The following is a 22,910-nucleotide window of genomic DNA, read 5'->3' on the forward strand; positions in this document are numbered from 1 at the left end:
GAGTGGAATGCTTTTAAAATTTCAACTCAATTATTGAACAACCTAGGAAATTTGAGAAGTGAGTGCTGCTTAAATTCCTGAAAGAGAAATAGACAAATCCAAGACAACCGCTCTTTACAGAGCCCTAGCTTCCTAAGCTGAGCTCAGAGAGCTGCAGTGGTGTCCGCTGGGCGGGGGTGCAAGGCTGAGCCGAGGGAACCCCCACCTCGTGGTCTGGGGGCAAGGAGAGAGCTCTATTTACACAAATTGGACATGACGTGATGGAAGGTCCTGCAGGAGAGGTGCAGAGAATTACGAGCAAAGAAGAATCATTGCCAACTACAGGGAGGCTTTCAAAGGAAAGAGCTATTGTTTGAATTAAACCTTTAGAGGTATGCTTTTGGTACAGTTTTGTTTATTTATTCATTTAGTAAATAACATACATCTGCTGTGGGCCTCTGTACAAACTCAGGCTTCCTCGTGCTTCACGACAGACGAAGAGAGAGGTGCAGAGCCGAGCACAGGCATCTGACACGCTTCCACTCACACTTCGTGGTCACTGCCTTGTCATGTGGGGGTGCAGGGATGTGTGGCACCCCTTGCCATAAGCCTGCAAGGGGGGGGGACCTGGATGTCCATGGTGAACGGCTGTGTCTGCCACTGGGGTCACAAGATCACGTGCACAGTTGAGCGGGAGCAACAGCAAAGGAGGGTTTGCGGTGAGGAAGGCCAGGCATGGTGTTGGATGCGGTCGACGGCCGTGGGCTGGCGAGGCTTGTCAGGTGCTGTATTTTTAAAGGTAGAGGCCAGTGGCTTGCATCTGGGGGAGATGAAAAATCAACTACTGACTTTTGATGGGGTTCAGCCTGAGTGACTGCGAGAATGTATTTGTCATTAACCCACTGAGATTCTGGGCGGCTGCAGAAGAACAGAGAGTTGAGGCAGAACATCAGGATTGCTGTTTAGCACATTCAGATGGAACGTAGCCCATCTCAGCTGGCTTTTAAAAGGCTTTAACAATTTTGTTCAAGGAGTTCAGGCTTCAGGGGGTGGGGGCATAAGCCACCTTTCTCCTTGAAAGGCCTGCAGTCAACCATTCTCTGCTCCAAAAATTTAACAAAATTGAACATCGTTAGCAGGCATCCGAGTGGAGGCATTGAACAGGCCGTTGGTTGATGTTTGTCTGCATTTCAGGATTGGATCTGGGCTGGGGACATCAGTTCAGGAATTGTCAGTTGGTAGAAAGTATTTATAACTTAAAGATTAGGTGAGAGAGCATCAGTATTAAGAAGAATAAAAACCTGAAAACTGGGAGTTCCCGCTGTGGCTCTGAGGTAGTGAGCCCAGCCAGAATCCATGAGGCCTCGCTCGGTGCGTTGAGCTCCGGCATTGCCATGAGCTTTGTTGTAAGTCGCAGACGTGGCTCAGATATGATGTTGCTGTGGCTGTGGTGTAGGCTGGCAGCTGCAGGTCCGATTTGACCCCTAGCCAGGGAACCTCCATGTGCCGTGGGTGTGGCCTTAAAAAGACCAAAAAAAAAGCCTCAAGACTGAGGCCAGGACTCTCCAACGTGATGAGGTCAGGGAGATGAGGAACCAGCAGAGACAATGGAAAGGAAGAGCCATGCGGTGGGAGAACAGTCAAGGGCATGTGGTATCCTGGAAGCCAGGCCAAGAAAGGGAACTATTTCCTTGAGGGAATTTTTATTACTTATGGAGCATACGCCCTCTTGAGAAACTTTCGTATTTTTTGCATCAACTCATCAGCACCACAACCTTGTAAGGAACATTTTAGTCTCCATCTCGAAGATCAGAAAACCAAAGTTGACGGGGGTGGGGGGGATTTATTTGCAAATATTTTACTAACACCTCTTATGTGCCAGCTAGAGTAGCAGGTGTGCAAGTTAAAAACTGCAGGAGCAATTTCAGGATGCACCTGAAATTTTAGGTGCATCTGATCTAGGCCTGCACAGTTTGCACCAGGAGATGGTGTGTGTGGAAGAGCACTCTACAAATGCTCTCCCTCAGGCCTGGGTGTCTTAGACAGAATTAAAGGAAATTAAGATTACTTGCAGAGAAAGAAACGTGTTAGAACACATGGATTTTTCTTTTGTGTTTCAAGATTGATTTTATGAGGGGAATTTCTCCTTGTTTCCTGATCATCCTATTTTCTTAGTTGCTTGAAAATGTGGTGATAGGAGTTCCCATCGTGAATCTGAGTAGGAGCCATGAGGTTGCAGGTTCAATCCCTGGCCTCGCTCAGTGGGTTAAGGATCCAGCGTTGCCATGAGCTATGGTGTAGGTCACAGACTCGGCTTTGATCCTGAGTTGCTGTGGCTGTGACACAGGCCGGTGGCTACAGCGCTGAATGGACCCCTAGCCTGGGAACCTCCATACGCTGTGAGTGCAGCCCTGAAAAACAAAGAAAGAAAGAAGGAGGGAAGGAAGGAAGAAAGAAGGAAAATGTGATGATGCTTTCACCTCTCGGTCTATGATGAGTCTGTGCATTAATTGGATGTAAGTGAAGTAATTGCTCTCATAGCAAACGGGGAGACCGTCTTTCATGGAATGAGTGAGAACACCCAGCACCCTGCCCTGCGAACCCCCTTGTGGACGGGTTCAGTAATTGATGATGCGCCTTGGTTTTGCTTTTCTTCCCAGAGTTTCTGATGAGCAGCCAGCGTTCAGAGGAACTCGTCATTGTGGCAAATAAATGAGAACTCAGACTCCTCTTCCTTTTTCTTTTTCAGACCATGTACAAAATGAAGAAAACTATGCACAAGTTCTTGATAAGTTTGGGAGTAATTTTTTAAGTCGCGACAACCCAGACCTTGGCACCGCTTTTGTCAAGTTTTCTACTCTTACAAAGGAACTGTCCACACTGCTGAAAAATTTGGTAAGCCGTTTCATAAGTGATTTCTTTAAAAATTACATCCAGGTCAAAGTACAGTAAGATCCTAAAGAACACTGTCACAGTGCTCTCTTTGACTCCAGGTCCTAGGGGCCCTGAAAAGTTAAAAATAAAAAGCTTTTTTAGTCCTCGGGATGGAGTCCCGTTTACGGGAAGTGCCCCTGTAAAATGCCCAGATAGTGCACCTCTGGGCCGGCTGATAGCAGGTGAGGTTTTCGACTCTGAGAGACACTCGTTAATCACAGCTCTTCCCCATCGTCCCCCCGTTTTGCTTCCGTTTCTCTTTAGATACGTTTCAGTAACGCTCGCTTTGTCATTAGTCGAAAACGTGATGATTTTTTCTGTGTCCGACGTACGTGTCACATTTCAGAGTCATGCATTTTGGTCCTTGATTTATAAATAATTAGCCTCCCCTCCCCCGTATCCTTTTAACCCTCTACCCAAAAGAAAGGTCTTAAGATTTGGGGAATCTGTGGTTTCAGAAGGAGATGAGAAGAAGAATCCCTAAAACTCTGGGACAATGGAGGTGCTAACCTAGGAGCAGACACAGAATTGGGGTGGAGGGGTCCATTTGCCAGGCCATGTGGTCTGGGGGTCCCCAAGTCATGGCCTACCACCCTCCCTCCCCCTCACAGCTGCTTCGGGCCAAGACAGGCTCGTTCCGTGTAGCACGACCACCACACTTCCACGTGAGTTACTTTTAAACAAGACTCCTCCTAAGTCCCAGGAGGTGGCAGCACTGGGAGGTTGAAAGGTGCCGAGGGAAACCTATCCTGCTATCCTCGGCCGCTTCCTGGAGAGGAGGAGCTCTTTCCTCCTCCTCCTCGCCCCAGCCTCTCAGCATTGCATCTTTGCCTCCTGTAAAGATCCAGAAGTCTGGAGTTCCCATCGTGGCGCAGCGGAAACGAATCCGACTAGAACCAGGAGGTTGTGGGTTCGATCCCTAGCCTTGCCTAGTGGGTTAAGGATCTGGTGTTGCCATGAGCTGTGGTGCAGCTCGCAGAGGCGGCTCAGATCCGATGTGGCTGTGGCGTAGGCCAGCAGCTGCAGCTCCGATTGAAATCTTAGCTTGGGAACCTCCATATGCCTCATTGCAGCCCTAAAAAGACAAAAAAAAAAAAAAAAGTAAAAAATGAATAAAAATAAATAAATGAATGAATAAAGATCCAGAAATCAAGCTTAAGATGTCTTTGACTCTGGGTCAGCTACTCACAGCACATAGGCGTCTGTGGTCTTAACACAAGGCTGTTGTCACCAAGAGGCTTCCCATTGAAGCTCAGTGGTAACGAGCCTGACTGGTATCCATGAGGATGCGAGTTCAATCGCTGGCCTCGTTCAGTGGGTTAAGGATCTGGCATTGCCATGAGCTATGGTGTAGGTTGCAGACTCAGCTTGGATCCCGCATCGCTGTGGCTGTGGTGTAGGCTGGCAGCTGCAGCTCTGATTCAGTCCCTAGCCTGGGAACCTCCATATGCCACAGGTGCGGCCCTAAAAAGACAAAAAAAAAGAAAAAAAACCTTCTTGCCACCAGTCTCCTTGGTAGAAATGGCTGGTTTACAGGTGAATACTGCTTTATTACAAAATGAAAACTGCCTTTCTGTAGTGAATTAACCTGATTATTTGAACAATCAGAATATTCTTTTTTCCCCTATTCCAATAGATAAATATATGTATGTATGTGTCTGTCTTCCTGACAGTTTAGTTCTAATTGGTAGCTTATGCCATTGAATGCGTCTTCTTCAGTGACAACTAATCTTATAGAAAGCAAACGTTGAAAACAAATGTCTTTTTAAAGAATCTCGAGAAAGCGTAATTTTTAACTTAGGACCTATGTGTTCCTGCGCTTTGGGGTTTATTTGACAAACCCGTGACGTATCTTAGATTATTTAAATCTCTTTGATTCAGATAGGGCCTCCCCCCTTCTTCTCCTTGTGGGTCCTGCCTGCCTCTGCAGGTGTTCTTGCTCCAAGGTACCGTGGTCGGAAGAAAAGAAGTGAGACAGGACTCTGACGCTTCACTGCTAATAGCTGGTAAAAGGCTGCTGGCTCGGGAGGAAGTTCTGTTTTCCCTCAGATAGGCCTTGTCTCGGGAGTACCTTGCTAACCTTTAGTTTCCGGGAGACCAAGTGCATTTGGCTTAAGTCCCCCGCCGTCACTCCCCCGTTTCCCAGCCCGTCCATTTCCGCCCTTGCCTGCACCGCAGCTTCCCTTCGTGTGGGGTTGATGCCACGCGTCCATGCCCACTCAAGTATCCGTCATTGTCCTCATTGGGTTGTCTCTGTACAGAGACAACTGGTATTCTTTGAACATCCTGAGGAAGCTGGCAGTGTGCGCTCTGCGGGTTTCTCACTTCACCATTGACAGCAGGGCTGTGGTGGGTATGCCTTTGATCCAGATGCAGGACCTGGGGCACCCTAACGTCATGGATGGGCTTGTCAAGGCGCGAGCCCAGCCTTCTGGGCTCTCCCGCCTGCTCCACGTTGCCTGGTTCCTCATGCTCTGGTTTTCACCTTTCCCTAACTAGGGGCGCTTGTCTAGCGACACCCCCTAAACATACCCTAAGCTGCAGGCCTCCCCCTTCCAAGGGGGCTAAGAACAATCCAAAAGAAATTACTGGAAGATTTCATTCAGGTGATTCATTGAAAGGGGGTCATTTTCCCTTAAAAGAGGGTGGCATTTCTCCTGAGGGAAGAGCTGATGCTGAAGGGAAGGCTCTTCTGAGGAATCCAGTCAGTCCTGGGGGTGTGTCTGCATTTGCCACTTCCCTTTCTACAGTTTGCCAGGAACGGAAGAGCAAACCAGGCAGATTGATGGGGCCACGCCCTGGGGCAGAGGACCCAGAGGAAGCCCAGCCCTGCCCTGAGGGAGGGGCTTCTGGGGCAGCTCTGCATCTACAGACCCCAGAGGTGTTTGGGGGGGTTTCCTGAAAATCCTGTTCTCTTAGGCTAGTAAAGCCCGGAAACATTAAGCAATTGTCAATATGGTTGATATTTACAAAGGATAAAAAAAAAATCTTGATGTTTCTTTAGAATTGTACCCTCAGTTCAAATAGCAAATACCAAATATCTGTTGTGTTCCAGGTGCTGAAAAAATGTCATTTTCTTATTAAGATATTGCTTATAATGGGTACGTAAATAGTTTATATTGAAACAGTACTTATTTTTAAGGAGAAAAGGGAAAGGTTGATTTGGGGGTCAGGTCTAGCTCTCTAACTGTAGAGAGGGAAAACTTTCATTATTTGTGTGACTTCTCAGGAATCAGTATGAGGCAAGTGGATTGTGTTGAGGAATTTCCGAAGGGTCGGTCCTGAAAAACATCGACCCACTAAGTGCTGGCAGCTCAGCCACGGTTTAGATGTTTGATTTTCTTTTTTTTTGGTCTTTTTGCTATTTCTTTGGGCTGCTCCTGTGGCATATGGAGGTTCCCAGGCTAGGGGTTGAATCGGAGCTGTAGCCACCAGCCTACGCCAGAGCCACAGCAACGCAGGATCCGAGCCGAGTCTGCAACCTACACCACAGCTCACGGCAACGCCGGATCGTTAACCCACTGAGCAAGCGCAGGGACCGACCCGCAACCTCATGGTTCCTCGTCTGATTCGTCAACCACTGCGCCACGACGGGAACTCCAGATGTTTGATTTTCTAAACGTCCCGTGACTGTGGAAGGTGTGATGATCCAGAGGGATGTTCTGTGAAATCTCTCGCGGGCAGATACTGCTGTTAAAAGCCAGCTTCAGCCCGTATGATGTTAGTCACCAGCTTCTAACTTGTCACCAACAATCGTCTTGCCATCGAGGCCGCTGGGCCGGGACCGCACCCCGGTCGGGCTCCAGGCCGGGTGTCACCCAACTTGCTCTTGCCCTCCCCTTACTAGAAAGTGGTTTTTATAAAAAGTTCTTTCACCTCATGATCTAGGATGGGAGAGGCTATGAAACTGTGGGAGGAATGTAGGTTTGAGTCTCAATCAGACCTGGAATCCCAGCTCCCAACTTCCAGCTTCTGGCCTAAGGCAAGTCACTTACCTTCTCCAATGCCGGTTTCCTTATCTGTAAAAAGAAATCGTAGTGTCTGTTTCTAGGTAGTGGTGGGACTTCGTTGAGATCCTGGAAGTGAATCACTAAGCACAGTAGCTGACAAATGGAATTTGCTTGACAAACGCAAGCTTTCATCAATTCAGGTCCTCTCACTTGATCTCTGTGGCAGCTCCCAGTGTCATGGCCAGTTTGGATAGGCGTGTTCCACGTTACAAAGAAGTGCCTCAAATCTTCAAAGAAATGATGTGCCGGGGGTGGGGCTGGGATTGGGGCTTGAGCTCAGGTTCCCTGACCTCGGGTCTTGCACGTGTGGATTCAGCACCCTGCCCCAGACATTACACAAGGTAGTGACATTGCCTTTTTTTTTTTCCCTTTAAGGCCGCACCAGAAACATGTGGGAGTTCCCAGGCTAGGGGTCAAATCAGAGCTACAGCCACAGCCACGCAGCATCTGAGCCACGTCTTCAACCTATACCACGCTCATGGCAACACCGGATCCTTAACCCTCTGGGTGAGGCCAGGGATCAAACCCACATTCATTACCGCTGCGCCACCACCGCTGCGCCAAAGGGAACTCCGGCATTGCCTTGGTAGACTGTGCGTGAGGACGGCCCATCTGACATAAAGACTGGAACCTGTACCAGTACTCCTCCAGCTCCTGTTTGTCTTTAGCTTGCAGAGACTTTCTCCTCTGCTTTTTTCTCTTTGGCTTCTCTCTTTGGTGACTTACACATGTTGTGTTGGAAGAGTGTTAGCCAGTAGCTCTCAAACTGTTGGGTGTTAGATCCGCAATCTTAAAAATGGTGGAGGACACCAAAGAGTTTTTGTTGACATGGACTGCTTCTATCCATATTTACTATTTGAGAATATAAAACTGAGAGACCTTTTTAATGTATTCATTCATTATGTTGCAGTATGTTATTTTGGCGGAAGTAGACCCAAAAACTACACTCATATAGCTCTGTATATTGGGAAGAGAGAAAAGTACTTTAAAGTGAGCCTTTTTGGATAATTATCAATATTTTTCTCTGATACTACGTCAAAACTTGATGGGGGTTTCTTAAAAGTTGGTAGCAGTATGAATCTGCAACCATATACATGGATTTTAAGGATTTGGAAATTGTCAAGCTCATGGTGATTGAAGTTTTCCAAAATTTTAACTTTTCTCTGAAAGCTCCATTATGTTTTTGTTTTTTTTTTTCTTTTTTGGGGGGGCAGATCTTTTTAGGACCATACTGCAGCATATGAAAGTTCCTAGGCTAGGGATCTAATCCAAGCTGCAGCTGCTGTCCTACACCACGGCTCACGGCAGTGCCGGATCCTTAACCCACTGGGTAGAGCCAGGGATCAGACCTGCATCCTTATGGACACTAGTCGGGTTCGTTACTGCTGAGCCACATCAGGACCTCCTGAAAACTCCAGTTTTATTGTTAGCAACAAGTTCTGTCACTTGTGTACTGTGTTGTGACAAGTAATTCGTTTTCAAGACAGTGTTTGCCAAATACCCAAGTCTCAATATTGTCAGTCATTTTTTCAAAGAAAAAAAATGGCGTTCCACTTGAAAACTAACAAAACCAGCTAGTTCATTCTGAAACTAGAAAAACTGCATCTGTGCTTTTTTCTCAAGACGACATCATATCTTGTTATGCCTTGGAAGTTCTCTGCTTCTGATGCATCCTGTGTCCTCAAAAGGAGTATTAAAAAGATATGCTCGGATCAATATGTAGTACAGTCAGTCATTTTTTTACATTTCTTCATGGGCATTCTTAAAGGGAAACAGCTTGTTTTGGGGTTTGTTTGTTTGGTTTTTTTTTGTCTTTTTGCCATTTCTTGGGCCGCTCCTGCGGCATATGGAGGTTCCCAGGCTAGGGGTCTAATCGGAGCTGTAGCCACCAGCCTACGCCAGAGCCACAGCCACACAGGATCTGAGCCGCATCTGCGACCTACACCACAGCTCACGGCAACGCCGGATCGTTAACCCACTGAGCAAGGGCAGGGATCGAACCCACAACCTCATGGTTCCTAGTCGGATTCGTTAACCACTGTGCCACGACGGGAACTCTGTTTTGGGTTTTTAATTAAATCGTAAGAGCATGACCGAGATGAATACAGTGACAAGTTTGTGGCAGTGCCTTACACCACACCAGGGCACCAGAGTTTTACTCCATTATTTGTGCACTATCAGTGCACATGTGAAGACAGTGAAAAGGTCAGATAAAAAGCTTTTAGCATTTTGCTGTGAAAATGCTTTTGACCTTGAGCCCTTGAGAACCGCTGGCATCAGAAACCAAAGGCTTTGCTGTGAGTCCAGCCCTGCTAAGTGGATTAACGTGGTCGCCTAACTCACCAGCATGAGTGTCCTCTCTGGAAGGGGTGGGGCGGGGCGTGCCTCCCTTCCTCCCCTGTCTCTTGCGTGAGGATCAGAGTCTACCCCCAAGGGGAGAAATTGTGGAAATTGCCAGGTCTTTGAGTCACACACAGTGGATCACTACCGTATCAGTAGATTGCGTCAATGAGAATACTCCTGCGCCATCAACAGCCGCTGCAGGGACTTTCTTTCTTCTCCGATTGTAAGAAAGAACACTCCTAGTGGGGAAATTTCAGAATACAAAGAGCAAATTCCAGGTTCTCTTTTGCATCCTTCTTACCCTGAGATGACCAGCATTGCTGTTTTGGGTTTGTCTTTTTTTTTTTTTTTTTTTTTTTTTTTTTTTGGATTTTCAGGGCCACACCTGCAGTTTAGTTAAGTTCCCAGGCTATGGGTCCAGTTGGAGCTACAGCTGCCGGCCTGCACCACAGCTCACGGCAACGCCAGATCCCCTACCCACTGAGCCAGGCCAAGGATTGAACCTGTATCCCTGTGAATACTAGTTGGATTCCGTTTCTGCTGTGCCACAATGGGACCTCCCAGGGTTTGTCTTTCTGGTCCTCTTTTTCTGCGCTTTTCCCCCCAGATAGAGGAAATCTCATGTCCTAAGCAACTTTGCACTGAGGTGGCTTTCACTTACTGTTGGCCTTAGAGCATGTGCACTTTCCCGGCTGGGGACAAGTTATAGACTCAGAAGTTGGAGAGCATGTGACTTTCCAGAGAGCCCTTCTGAAGGACCCCTCACCCCTGGCAGGTTAGCGCTCGTCCCAGTGCTGGGCCATCTGCTTGCCCGTCAGCCCCTGGCAAGCCAGGTGCTGGGACAGGAGTAGGAGCGGAGAACTTGCCTGTCCAGCAGGACAACCCAAGTACGTACAGGAGAGTCTTTTGTCTCTTTCTTTCGTGTCCTCCCACTGTGGGCTGCTGATGTCTTAAAGCGAAAGCAAGAAGTTCCGCAAAACAGTCATATTTTAACAAGATGACTTTGCCATTTATGTATTTTTCTGATGTGAATCTAGAGCATCCAAAATTACAGAGCTAGAGAACAGACCAGTGGTTACCAGGTTGGAGGAGAGGGCAGGGGTGTGACCGTAGAGGCGTAACCCAAGTGAGTTCCTAGGACAGTTCTGTGTCTTGACTGGGGGGCAGTTGTGCTGTATCTATACATGTGGTAAAATGTCCTAGAAATATACACAAATATACCAGAAAATATGCGCACATAAAAGCTGGTGAAATTCAGATAAGGTCTGTAGTTTATTATTTGTCTCATGCCAGGGTTGATTTCTGGGTTTTGATAACGTGGTTTATAGCCCATGTAGCCTATTCAGAGAAGTGGGTTGACTACCTACAGAGAACCTCTCTGTACTATTTTGCCACTTTTGGGTGTGAATCTATAATTTTTTTCAAAATAATAAGGTTAATAAGAATGTAAGTTATCAGAGTCTCGTGAGGGAGGGAAAGTTGGAGAAAGTCACACGACAGACGGGAGAGTAAAACAAAAGTACAGAGCAAAAGCCGGACTCTTCACTCCTCACCTCTCTGCTAGTCCTTTAGACCACTTTCTACTTCCTTTTAACTGTTAGAGGTTTTCTAAACCAGTCTTTCGAATTTTTCCCTCCAGTTGAAGACCTTTATGGGGTCCCCCTTCCCGAAGGTGAAGCCATTTAGCCGTTTCCTCCTGGAAGTGGATCCGTTGGTCCCGTTTGACTCTGTCTGCAGAGTACTGCCTCTTAGTGGTGAGAGGCAAGAAGGAGCCGACGTGACCTATTTTGTTGATGTTTTTAATATGTTTATGGCGAGGTTTTAAGGGCTTGGGGTTTTATGTCAAGTATCTTTCATAGGTTTGGTTCATAGTCTGCGTAGTAGATAGTAGCCTTTTTTTAATTATAAGAAATATTTCTCGGAGTTCCCGTCATGGTTCAGTGGTTAACGAATCCGACTAGGAACCAAGAGGTTGCGGGTTCGATCCCTGGCCTCGCTCAGTGGGTTAAGGATCCGGCGTTGTCGTGAGCTGTGGTGTAGGTCACAGATGTGGCTCGGATCCCACGTTGCTGTGGTTCTGGCGTAGGCTGGTGGCTACAGCTCTGATTCCACCCCTAGCCTGGGAACCTCCATGTGCCGTGGGAGCGGCCCTAGAAAAGGCAAAAAGACCCAAAAAAAAAAAAAAAGAGAGAGAGAGGTATTTCTTTGGGTGACTTACCAGTCTCTCTGAAATCACCCTTATATAAAAGAGGCCTTCCTGATCAGCGTCGGTTGCGGACAGAGCAAAGGCTGTGTCTTGCTTCCAGGCCTTTATGTATTCAGGTCCTTCTGCTTCAGACGCCCTTTAGTTAATACATTAATGGTGAGGGTCTTCCTTGTAAGGAAAAAAAAGGAGGAAGGAAACAGTGATCTTGAACTTTGGCTGTTTCTCAGTGTTTTTTATTTTTCATTTGCCTAAATGCACAGAACCAAGATTATTTTTAGTCCTTTCTTTTTTGGTCCGCTCTTGCAACGAAAGCAGTATACTTGCGAAACAGCACTGGGTCTGCTCTGTACCCAGCGTCAAGCCGTCATCCTGTGATCCTGGCGGAGAAGCTAAGGAGTCAACAGAGCATCGCATCCGTTTTATTACCGAACCACACAAACGGGATGGGAGAGGAGTAATTGGTGGATTGAAATAGATTCTCAATGGGCAGAGGAAAACCATTTAAACCAGACCCCAAGAGCCCCAATGTGGCAGCAGGTTTAGAAACGCGAAAAAGCTCTTTGGGAATAGTGGGAGGTGCCCAGGAGGGTGTTCGTCCCGCCCGGACTCCGCGGCCCGATGCCTGCTTTTCCACGAGCCTTTGGACAGTTCTCGCTTGCTTCAGAGCCTGAACCGCCGTTAAGCGTTAGAAGGCAGTTATTGCTTCAGAGCTGCTGAAGCAAAGCAAAGATTTCTCCAGCTGCGCAGCATTTCCTGTTTGCAACCTCTGACTGCAGGGTATTGTGGTTGGGGTTAAGGATTTTTTTTTAATGGTTCATTTCTTTTCTTTTCCCTTCACATGAGACTAGTTAGAAATGTGCTGTTTGGGTCTCCATTTGCAGCAGACAGATTATTGCTCAGGTTGTTCTTTGAAACACGGAAAAGTGCTGAAAGCATGCATACCCTCCGTAGTAAATTGGTAGGCCCTGGGTGTTCTGGATTCTATCATACATTTTAAAACGCCCATCATCTTGCAAAATGGTAATCCATAATTGGCAGGTTTCAGGCCAGGGATCTCATGTCCCGAAATGCTGTGCTGCCCATTAGTATTATGGGATGTTTCGTGACATGAGAGCTGTCCGCGTGGTTGGGAGGGTGGGTAAGAAGGAAGAGGTTTTCTTTTTCCTTTCTATTCTGAAAGTTGTGTGTGTTCATACAAATTTAAGAAAAAGGAAATTTTAAGTCAGAAACTAAAAGTCATTACATAATGCAAACTTAGGATAATACTAATAGTACAGTTTTTCCTCTGAAACAGTGTCATAGATTTAGGCACAGATGCTGATCATTTATACACAAATACACATATTATGTGTGCACGTGTCATCCAAGTCCATGGTCTCTTCTTCAAAACCCTTGGGGTTAGGAGTTCCCGTCATGGCTCAGCAGTAACGAGCCCATGGATTGGTATCCATGAGGACGTGGGTTCTATCCCTGACCTTGCTCAGTGGGTTAAGGATCTGGTGTTGCCATACGCTATGGTATAGGTCACAGAGTTATGGTGTAGGTCACAGACGCCGCTCGGATCCTGTGTTACTGTGGTGTAGGCCGGCAGCTATAGCTCTATTTCAACCCCTAGCCTGGGTTGAAAAAGACAAAAGACAAGGAAAAAAAAAGAAAAAAAAACACTTGGGGTTAGATGTTTTTCAAAATTCAGCATTTTACAGATTTCAGAACGGCAATGGGTGTGCATTGCCCTATGTTATGTAACGCCCCCTAGTGACTTCTCAGGTAAATAGTTACATGAAGGATAAATGAAGAGTCCCACTTATTTCAAGTCCAGGCTAGCCACAAAGTGAATTCAGGTCAGGTCAGGTCAGGTTTTGTTATTAAATCAGTTTTGTTTTTTTAAAAGACTTTGTGTTATACATACATTTTGCAAACTTCTTTTAAAGCTTGTTAGCTCTCCTTGACCGTACAAATAAAATTGCAAAATCACTTTAACAGGTTATATAATATTTCACTGTATAACTAAATAGTAATTCCCTTTATAGGATTTGAATTTTACAGTCATCAGTACGATGCACCTTGTTTGTTTTTGTTTTTTGTTTTTGTCTGTTTCCTTTGTCCTTTTAGGGCCGCACCTGCGGCATATGGAGGTTCCCAGGCTAGGGGTCGAATCGGAGCTGTTGCCGCCGGCCTACACCACAGCCACAGCAACTTGGGATCCAGGCCGCATCTGTGACCTACACCACAGCTCAGGGCTATGCCAGATCCTTAACCCACTGAGCCAGGCCAGGGATCAAACCCACAGCGTCATGGTTCCTAGTCGGGATTCTTAACCATTGCCTGCTGCGCCACGACGGGAACTCCCAGATGTACCTTGTTTTAAGTACATCCAATATTCAGAACTCCTGGAAGCCTAAGAGCAAATTTTAGCATGTTTTTCTTTTTTTTTCTTCTTTTAAGGATTTACATTAAAAGTTTTTTTTTTAAAAAAAAGGAAGTTCTAATAATGCATTTGAAATAGCGTTCTTTTCATCCTGTGAATTTTATGTGCCATGAATAATGCTTTTGATTTAACGTTGTGTGTTTGTGGTTATGTGGCTACCGAGTAGTATTCCACTTGAAAGAGACTCACAGAACAGCATTTTGATGCTAGAAGAGACTTATATTTGAGAACTGGGGTTCTGTGATCGAGGAAGAAAGAGGAGGGAGGGAGAAAGAAACTCGTACTTGCTGGGGAAGGGGGTTCATTAGCCAGCGGCCAGTGTGGAAGAGGAGGTTCCTGACATTTGCTTATCAGCACCTCTTTTAAACAAAGATCTGATTGAAGCCTTCAGGCTGGTAAAGTTTTCATTATTTCTATGGTTAACTCTTTGTCTCTACAAATAATACTGATGTTAAGTGTTTTATCGTGGGCTTACTACATGCCGGGCACTGTTTGAAAAGCGCTTTTTTACATGTTGCATTAGTTTGGATAGGTGAGGATACGCTGCAGTAATAACTCAGCCCCCAGTTCCCCACGGCGTAAGGTAGGAAGGGTTTACTTCCTCCTCCCGTCCCGTCTACTGAGGGGTCTGCTCACACAGTAGCAGTAATACAGAGACCCAGGCAGAGGGAGGCCCCTCCTGTCTACAAGGTTTGCCAAGCCGAGGAGGAGAAAAACGAGAGTCACGGGAGGCCCTCTCACAGCTTTCCCTCATGTAGTTGTTCCATAAAGTTTACGTTTAGCTTATTTAAGTAAAAAGTATTGATTTGAAGAACAGCAAGCAAAACAGGGGTGTAAGCATAAGGCAAACATCGTTTGGAGATAATTAGCTGCCTTCTGTCTGCGTGATCTCAGTCCCAGAAGCCTCCAGAGCCCCTTCTCTAGGCCCACATCTGGACGTACGTTGTGAAAAGCAGATGCAGGTATTTTTCTCGGCTCAGAGAACTCCGCCAAACTCAGCCTCACATTCGCTCCTTTGGCCCTTTCCTCTCTGCCTTGATGGCCCATGGCCATCCTGGGCGAGGCCTCTCGGCTGGAGCACCGGGGAACGTGCTCAGTGAGGGGAGCATGGCTGGGTTTCGGGCTCCACTTGTACCTGCCAGGTGGGTGCTTTGAGCCGTATACGCCCTGGACACCCATGCTCAGTGGCCAGGCTGCACCCACAGCACCTGCTCCCGCTCGCCTGGGAGCGGGGGCAGCAGAGTGTGAGGCGCCTTCCCTCGGAGATGTCCTTGAACCCCGAATCCCTTGCCTAGTTCCGGCCAGAGGTCTGGACTGCGACGCACTCGAAACGCCCTTAAAGAGCCAGAGTGCACGTTTGGGTATCAGGGGCTGGAGACGCCCTACAGCGACAGAGACCTGTCCAGTTCAGTGCTTTTCTATGTTACCTGACCACAAACCCTCTTGCTCTATGAGAAACGTTAACTTTCCAGGGATCCACTTTGAGAAATGCTTGCTGAGATGTTTTACTGGACCGTGTTTTAATTTTCTTTTCCACGTCACACCTACTCTTTTGGAATTTCTTATATTTCAGGCTGTAATTTCTGAGTATATTAAGCCTCTTTATTTATACTTTGCCTCTTTATTTGAGATCACACCCCTGCCTGTGGTATCTTTAGGTTAAAACCTGAAGAAATGGCCTACTGATTTCGTTTGGAACTAATAGCTTCCTACATCTTCCACTAAATATGGATGGCCCTTGTATTGACTTATTGCCCAGTTTTATGAGCAGTTAAGAGGTCACAGAGCTGGCAGACATAGCGTGGCTTTTTTTTTTTTTTTTTTTTTTTTTCCTTTTTTCGGCCGCACCCATCGTGGCATGTGGAAGTTTCTGGACCAGGGATCAAACTCACACCGCAGTTGCAACCTGCACCACAGCTGCAGCAATGCCAGATCCTTACCCACTGTGCTACAAAGAAACTTCCAGAAGTCGCAAGACTTTTGAAGTCAGTTAGAGCTGAGTTCAAATCTCTGCTCCACTGTTTCCCACTCTAGGTCACCAGAGGCAGATTCAGTCATTCACTCACTCACTCAGTCCCTCATCCAGAAAGCACAGATAACAAGAAAGGCTTTCTAGAAGAGAGCCCCTTCATCTGGGCCACAGATAATTAATAGGTGTTTGTGGAGTTCCCGTCATGGCTCAGCGGTTAATGAACCTGACTAGTATCCATGATCCCTGGCCTCACTCAGTGGGTTAAGGATCTGGATCCGGTGTTGCCCTGAGCTGTGGTGTGGGTTGCAGACGAGGCTCACATCCCACGTGGCTGTGGCTGTCGTGTAGGCTGGTGGCCTCAGCTCCAATTGGACCCGTAGCCTGGGAACATCCATATGCCGCGGGTAAAAGACAGCAACAAAAAATTAATAGGTGTTTGTGACACTCTTCTCCCAGGCTTGCAGAGGCTCCTTTTTCTTTCTTTCTTTCTTTTTTTTTTTTTTTTTTTTTTTTTTTTGGTCTTTTGTCTTTTCTAGGGCCACACCTGCAGCATATGGAGGTTTCCAAGGCTAGGGGTCTAATCGGAGCTGTAGCCACCGGCCTATGCCAGAACCACAGCAACACGGGATCCGAGCCTCGTCTGTGACCCACACCACAGCTCACGGCAACGCCAAATCCTTAACCCACTGAGCAAGGCCAGGGATCGAACCCGCAACCTCATGGTTCCTAGTCAGATTCCTTTCTGCTGTGCCATGCCGGGGACTCCAGAAGCTCTTTTCTTTAAACAGAAACGTTACACGATGTTAAGCATTGGTTGATACACCTGATATTTAGAGAATGAGATAAAATAAATACGTCAGTATTTTTAAAAAAGAAAGAAAACAAGAGACTTTCTAAAATTATATTCTTGGATCAGCCAGCTTTTACGAAGTGTCCTCTCTGTTCCAGGCTGTGTGCTAAACTTGACTGTCACCCTCTGTTTATGGGTTTGCTTATATGGAGTATTTAATAGTTTACACTAAGGCGCTACTTTGTTCTGCATGGAAAGATGGAGACAGGTAAGGGAGCAGTTTTGTTGTTTTTCTTTTAGGGCTGCACCTTGATGGAGTTTCTTAATTTTTGTTAAGCTTGTATTTGAATTATCCTTTGGTAGGTAACACATTCCATAAGCTTATTCCCTACTTGATAAAGGTGCAGTTTGTTGTATTTGACCTAAAGCTACACCTTAATTTAGGTATGTGCTTCTTTGATGAATAAGCTTTTTTTACTGGATTTTTTTTGGTCTTTTTTTTTAGGGCTACACCTGTGGCATATGGACGTTCCCATGCTAGGGGTTGAATCAGATTGCAGCTGCCAACCTACACCACGGCCATGCCAAATCCTTTAACAACCCACTGAGGTCAGGGATCATACCCTCATCCTCATGGACACTAGTTGGGTTCTTAACCCACTGAGCCACAACAGGAACTCCTGGGATGAGATTGTTAACCTCTTGTTTTTTTTTGTTTCCCCCAAGTAGAGGAAACGTATTTGTTTTCCTGGTAGCACTTGCCATCACAGGTGTAATAGTAAGAAGATTCTTTTCTGCAGGGGTGACCTTGAAATACATCAGCCAATGGTGAACATCACAGCCACCAATTAGATAAGGTCTTTGATTTTTAAAATATTCAGCAAGGATCCAGTGAAGTGAGTCTTAAAACATGAAGATACAGACCAAACAGAGTTAGGCAGCCTGAGCAGCAGATGCCTGTTTTCCTGTCAGTTCATTGAAGGCAGTGAATGTCTGCTCTTGAGTATGTCGGAAGCTCTGTGTGCTTGTACTGAGAAAGTTCTTCCTAAGAAAATTTTACAGAATCTGTTGTTATATTACAATGTGTGATAAAGATGTCATTGAAGGCAAGGAAAATATGATTTGATGTCAGTTACATTATGATTTTCCTCTAGTTTAAACAGCAGGTTATAGATGACAAGCATGGAAATGAAAGGTCTGAAAGTCGATCATGAACTAACTGATTAATCATTTCAAGCACAATAAAGAAAGTCTTGCGGTCAAGATGATTCTTTCGTTTATTTTTTTTATTTTTATTTTTTTTTGGCTGTGCCCATGGTATATGGAAATTCCTGGGCTAGGGATCAAACCCAAGACACTGCAATGATGATGTCAGATCCTTAACCCCCTGTGCCACAAGGGAACTCCAAAATGACCTGTAGACCAAGGTATAGCTATATAGGCTTTTTTCTTTTGCTTTCTCATTTATCTCGGCCTTATAAATCTCAGCAAACCCCTTCTCAGGTGCTGCGCATAATGCAGAGGAAAATCACGCTTTCGTTCTCTCTTGAAGTAGGAAATGATGTTAAGTCTAACCCATCATTTACTTAAATTGAATTAGACAAAATATAATTGCATTTTTTTACATTAAGGAATTCTCGTATTCCCTGACACTCCTACACGTACCCAGTTTTCTCTGTCAAACTGTACTTTCTGCTTCACTTGAGTCTCGCCGGTTCCCGATGCCTTGAGCGGCTTGACTCCCAGCTTTTCCTTATTAGGGCTTTCCCGGATCTCCCGAGCATCACTCACTCTGCTCATTCTTCTCGGGCGTTATGCCTTAGACCGTAGGCAGGTGACGGCTGCTCTCTGACTGTAGGTGTTTTGTCTGAAACAGAACTTTGGCTTTTTCTCCTACCCTGAACAGCTAGGGCAGCGGGGCCCAACCTTGACCTTACATCCCTCTTACTTTGAGAGCTTCTTTAGAGGTGGTTGGATCCCAGTCAGAGTCTCATTGATCAGATTTGAGATTGTGTCTCTAACCTGTTTCCACCTGGTCTGACACGGTCCGAGGACCACACTTTGAGAACCGCTAGTCGGGGTGATCATTCTGAGCAGAGAGCGCGAGTTCCCTAGTGTTGTAGAGAAACTATGATTTTTTTTCCCCTTCAAGTTCACTACCTGTTTAATTTTTACTTTTATACACGCCGTCTGGTTTGTATCTTGTGTTGATACATTAAGTTGAATGAGGAATAACCTGCTGGTTGATTATATCGCCCTCTTGTGTATCTGTGTCATACTCCTTTTCAAAAACTTCTGAATGTAAAAGTAATGCTAGTTCATTATTGAAAACTTAGAAAATATAGAGAAAAAATCAAAATCATCAGTCACCTGACAAGCCACTGTTAAGGGGGTTGGGGTCTGTCAGTCTTCTAATCTTTTTTTCCTGTGTTTACATGTATCTTGTTGAAACTTTTCCCATTTTGTGAAATACTGTAGCCCAGGTACCTTTGTTTCCCTGGAAACACACGGGCCCCTAAAGCAGAGCTGCCTGGACTAGAGCAGGGGCGGGACGCCCTCCCCCGAAGAGGGGCCTGCAGAACCCGAGGCACTGCCCCCACGAGGTTCTAACGCTGTGGAATGCTCACCACCTGCACCACAAATCATGCACCCACTCCCCACTTTTGAATATTTCCATTGCTCCCATTTTTCACTGTTTTAGGGTAATAGTTGAGAGCATCTTCTGAAATCTCTGCACACGCTGTAATGAGCGTGAAATCAGTTTGTAATACTTTCATCTCCCTTCTGTTCCTATGTTTAGAGTCAGTTAGGAAATGGGGAGAAACTGCCAGGAGCCCAAGGGCCTGGTCGTCTTATCAGCCTTTGCTCTGGTCGAATTCAGCAGCTCATGTTCTCGAGACATTTTAGGCTTTTTCAAGAGGTTGTATTCCACCCGGAGTTTTACACTGGACGTTGTGAACTGTATCAACAAGTTTAGAGCTTTGGCAGGAGTTATGAATTGACCCTTCTGGCTCTTCAGCAGTACTGCAGAATTATTTGTTATTGTGTTAGTTATTATTTTTATTGTGACTTTGCTGTGGGGAGGACCAGGGCCATCCTTCAGCTCGTGGGGCAGTTGGAGTGTCTCCCTGCAGCTGTGTCTCCCAGTTGGCCTGGATTTTTGCTTCTCCTGTGTTCAGTTGTGCCTCTAGCTCATTTTAAACTCCAGGAGCGTTGTAACTAGAGGGTATTGTAGAGACCTCATGGGCCTCCCAGTTTGTCAGGGGCAGAAGTGAGGGGCCTGAACTGCCGCATCCCACTGGCGCAGGTCAAGTCTATAATACCCACCGTCCCTTGGTCTGTCACCCGAGGCCGTATCCCATCCCTCTCCTAAGCCCCCCTCCCCTTCCACTGAACACGCAGGTAGACCAAAGCTGCTTCAGACCCTCACACTTCTGCGTCTCAGGACAGCTTCCCTGGTTTGGAGAAGAACTCATTTCTTGATCCATTTACTCAACCAGCAGGTGTTGATTCAGTGTATATTTTACGTGTCCGCCAGGCTAGGGGGTTGATGTGATTCAGCAATGGGATGAAACAGGCATAGCCCCTGCTCTCGAGAAGCTTTGCTCCAGACAGTGGAGAAGCAAAAAGGTGGCTCTAAAATGCAGACTCTTGAAGGCAAGCCTGTTGTGCCTGGTTGAGACAAATGGGAGATGAGGGGGAAGTGATCAGTCTAGAACTGCAGGTCAAGGTCCCACTGAGGAAATGCCACGGAGACTGGAAGGCACTTTGCCCGTAGCCAGAGGACGAGTGATCCCCACAGCTGGCACAGCACGTGCCCGGAGGAGAGAACCTGATGGTCAGGTATCTGAGAAGGCCTGGCATAGTTGAAGGGTGGTGGAAACAGGTGGAGGGACCAGGCTACACTGGAAGCTTGGGTTTGAATCCATTTTGGTGGGAAACAGTTGATGGGTTTGAAGCAGGAAAGCGATATGATCTGATAACCACTTTAAAGCTTGAGTCTGGAGTTCCCGTCGTGGCGCAGTGGTTAACGAATCCGACTAGGAACCATGAGGTTGCGGGTTCGGTCCTGCCCTGCTCAGTGGGTAACGATCCGGCGTTGCCGTGAGCTGTGGTGTAGGTGCAGACGCGGCTCAGATCCGCGTGCTGTGGCTTGGCGTAGGCCGGTGGCTACAGCTCCGATTCAACCCTAGCTGGAACCTCCATATGCCGCAGGGCGGCCAAAAATAGCAAAAAAGACAATAAATAAATAAATAAATAAATAAATAAATAAATAAAGCTTGAGTCTGACAGCATGACACAGCGGAGGGGAGCAGCCCTTGGAAGTAAAAACCCTAATTAACAACCCGACCATCTGTGTTACTTACTGTTTGACCTTGGGCAAGTTGCTTAGCCTCTCTGAGCCTGTTTCTTCATTAATGGGGTAAGACTAAGACCCACCTCACAGAGTTGTTTCAGGCAGTAACTTTAGCTACCATAGGTGAGGCATGATACCGTCTGTCATTTTCATCGCTGTTTCAGACTGCCCAGGTTCGCTAGGGTGTAAAGGAATGCATTATCCTGTGGTTTATAGATCCAAGCAGGGGAACAGCTGGGAAGCTTACCAGTGGAGAGGGCGGGGCAATGTGAGGGACATTTAGGAGTCTCCTCCCACCTCCGCCTCCCCAGCCTTAAAAGACCTATTTCACTATCTCAACTGCTTTCATTATATTTTGTTCACCACTACTGCGGAGCTTTTAAAGTGTGAAAAATTCTAACAAACCGAGCTAACATTTTATTAACAGCATATTGGAGTTCCCTTGGGGCACAGTGGGTTAAGGCTCGGCATTGTCACTGCAGTGGTTCGAGTGGATGCTGCGGTGCGGGTTTGATCCCTGGGGAACCGCCACACGCCGCAGGTGTGGCTAATAAAAAAAAGGGCCTATGTTGTGCCAGGCATTTTGCATGCACTGCAGCCATATCTGTGTGCTACACGGCCCCTTAGCAGCATATGGAATGGCCTTGAATGACTTGCACAAAAGTACATCCTCCCTGAGTGTGTCACCCTCCTGACCGTGGGAGCAGGGGGCACTCGAGCATCTGTGAAGGGCGCATATCCCTGAGCTGTGGATGCAGCATTCATCGTGAACTCTCTGTTCCTCCACCTCTGAGCTGTATTCTGTGTTTCCCCTTAATGCATATGCAGCCAAATGAAATAAAGCCTGGCTAAATAGGTCAGGAATAGCTGATGATAATTGTTCAGTCGTGTATGTAGTATATTGTAGTTTCCAGAGCATTCTGATATCTGTAAGAAGATGGTGCTGTAAACAGTGCATTGACTTTAGAACTGGACCTGCTTCGTGTTTGACCCCTCCGTTAACTAGCTGGGTGTGTTTGAATGTACCCCGCGGGGTTGTCAGGAACAGCCAATGAAGCAGGCAGCCCTGTGTGCCCTGCTATGAAATGGGAGCGTCATTGATGTCAGGCCCTGGTCCCCTCACCCCGCTGTGGGCTAGTTGGAGAAGGTGCCAGGGCACCCTTGTTTAAATTGGGAAGCCAGTTCAGCAAGGTCAGGCTGTTCTCCCAAAGCCACCAAGGCCAGGAATGATGTGTGCCCGTAAGCCTATGGGCTTCTCGGATCCTGCCAAGAACTCTTTCCTCCAGATCTTAATGCCTGGAAAACAGCCTGATGACAAGGCACTGGTGCAAAATAACTTCAAAGCGGTGAGTAACTCTCCAGGGCATGAAGGAGTTAACACTGGACGGAACACCTCATTTATACCAGGGAATCTCAGTGTAACTGCTGGGAGCTGGCTCATTACTTTAATTGGATTTTCCAATGTGTTGAGCAAGTCAGCAGATTGCATTAGCCTTCCTTTCAGCAGAACTGTTCCGTCTGTAGAGGGGCAGGAGTGAGCGAGAACCAGCAGGCAGTGGAGGGAGCGTGTCAGCACTCGTGCAGGAAGACAAAGCAAGCAGGTCACGCCCCTGTTAATTGATACAGTCGCATGTGCGTGTCGGTGTTGAGGGGTACCGTTTGCAGGGCTGTGCTGCTCTCGCACAGGGGAGAACAGCGGCGCTGCAGAGTCACTGGCCCTGCAGTGTGACAACCCACAGCTGCTTCTCGGCTCCTGGGTTGGGATCGGGTCAGTTAGGGAACAGAGCAAATGAGCCGCTTCTCCTGCCTTCTAGGGAGGAAAGACAGGTGGGAAAGCAGATAACGAGATCGTTTCATTTTGCAGCAAAGCTCTGTGAGGTAAAGGGAAGAT

At 46.8% G+C, this 22,910-nt stretch overlaps 1 protein-coding gene across 15 annotated transcripts in view; it reads left to right on the forward strand.

The window, feature by feature from the left end:
* ASAP1 (ArfGAP with SH3 domain, ankyrin repeat and PH domain 1) overlaps positions 1-22,910 on the forward strand; it is a 348,069-nt gene that overhangs the window by 225,257 nt on the left and 99,902 nt on the right. For all 15 annotated transcript variants that reach the window (XR_002343078.1, XM_021088910.1, XM_021088909.1 and 12 more), the window contains one exon: positions 2,729-2,874. Coding sequence is in view for 14 of the 15 variants with exons in the window: in XM_021088910.1 (XP_020944569.1) it covers positions 2,729-2,874 (146 nt within the window). In the remaining variant the exon portion in view is untranslated. The remainder of the gene's footprint in view (positions 1-2,728; positions 2,875-22,910) is intronic.

The sequence above is a fragment of the Sus scrofa genome, chromosome 4 (genome assembly GCF_000003025.6).
Source record: "Sus scrofa isolate TJ Tabasco breed Duroc chromosome 4, Sscrofa11.1, whole genome shotgun sequence".
Taxonomy (NCBI): domain Eukaryota; kingdom Metazoa; phylum Chordata; class Mammalia; order Artiodactyla; family Suidae; genus Sus; species Sus scrofa.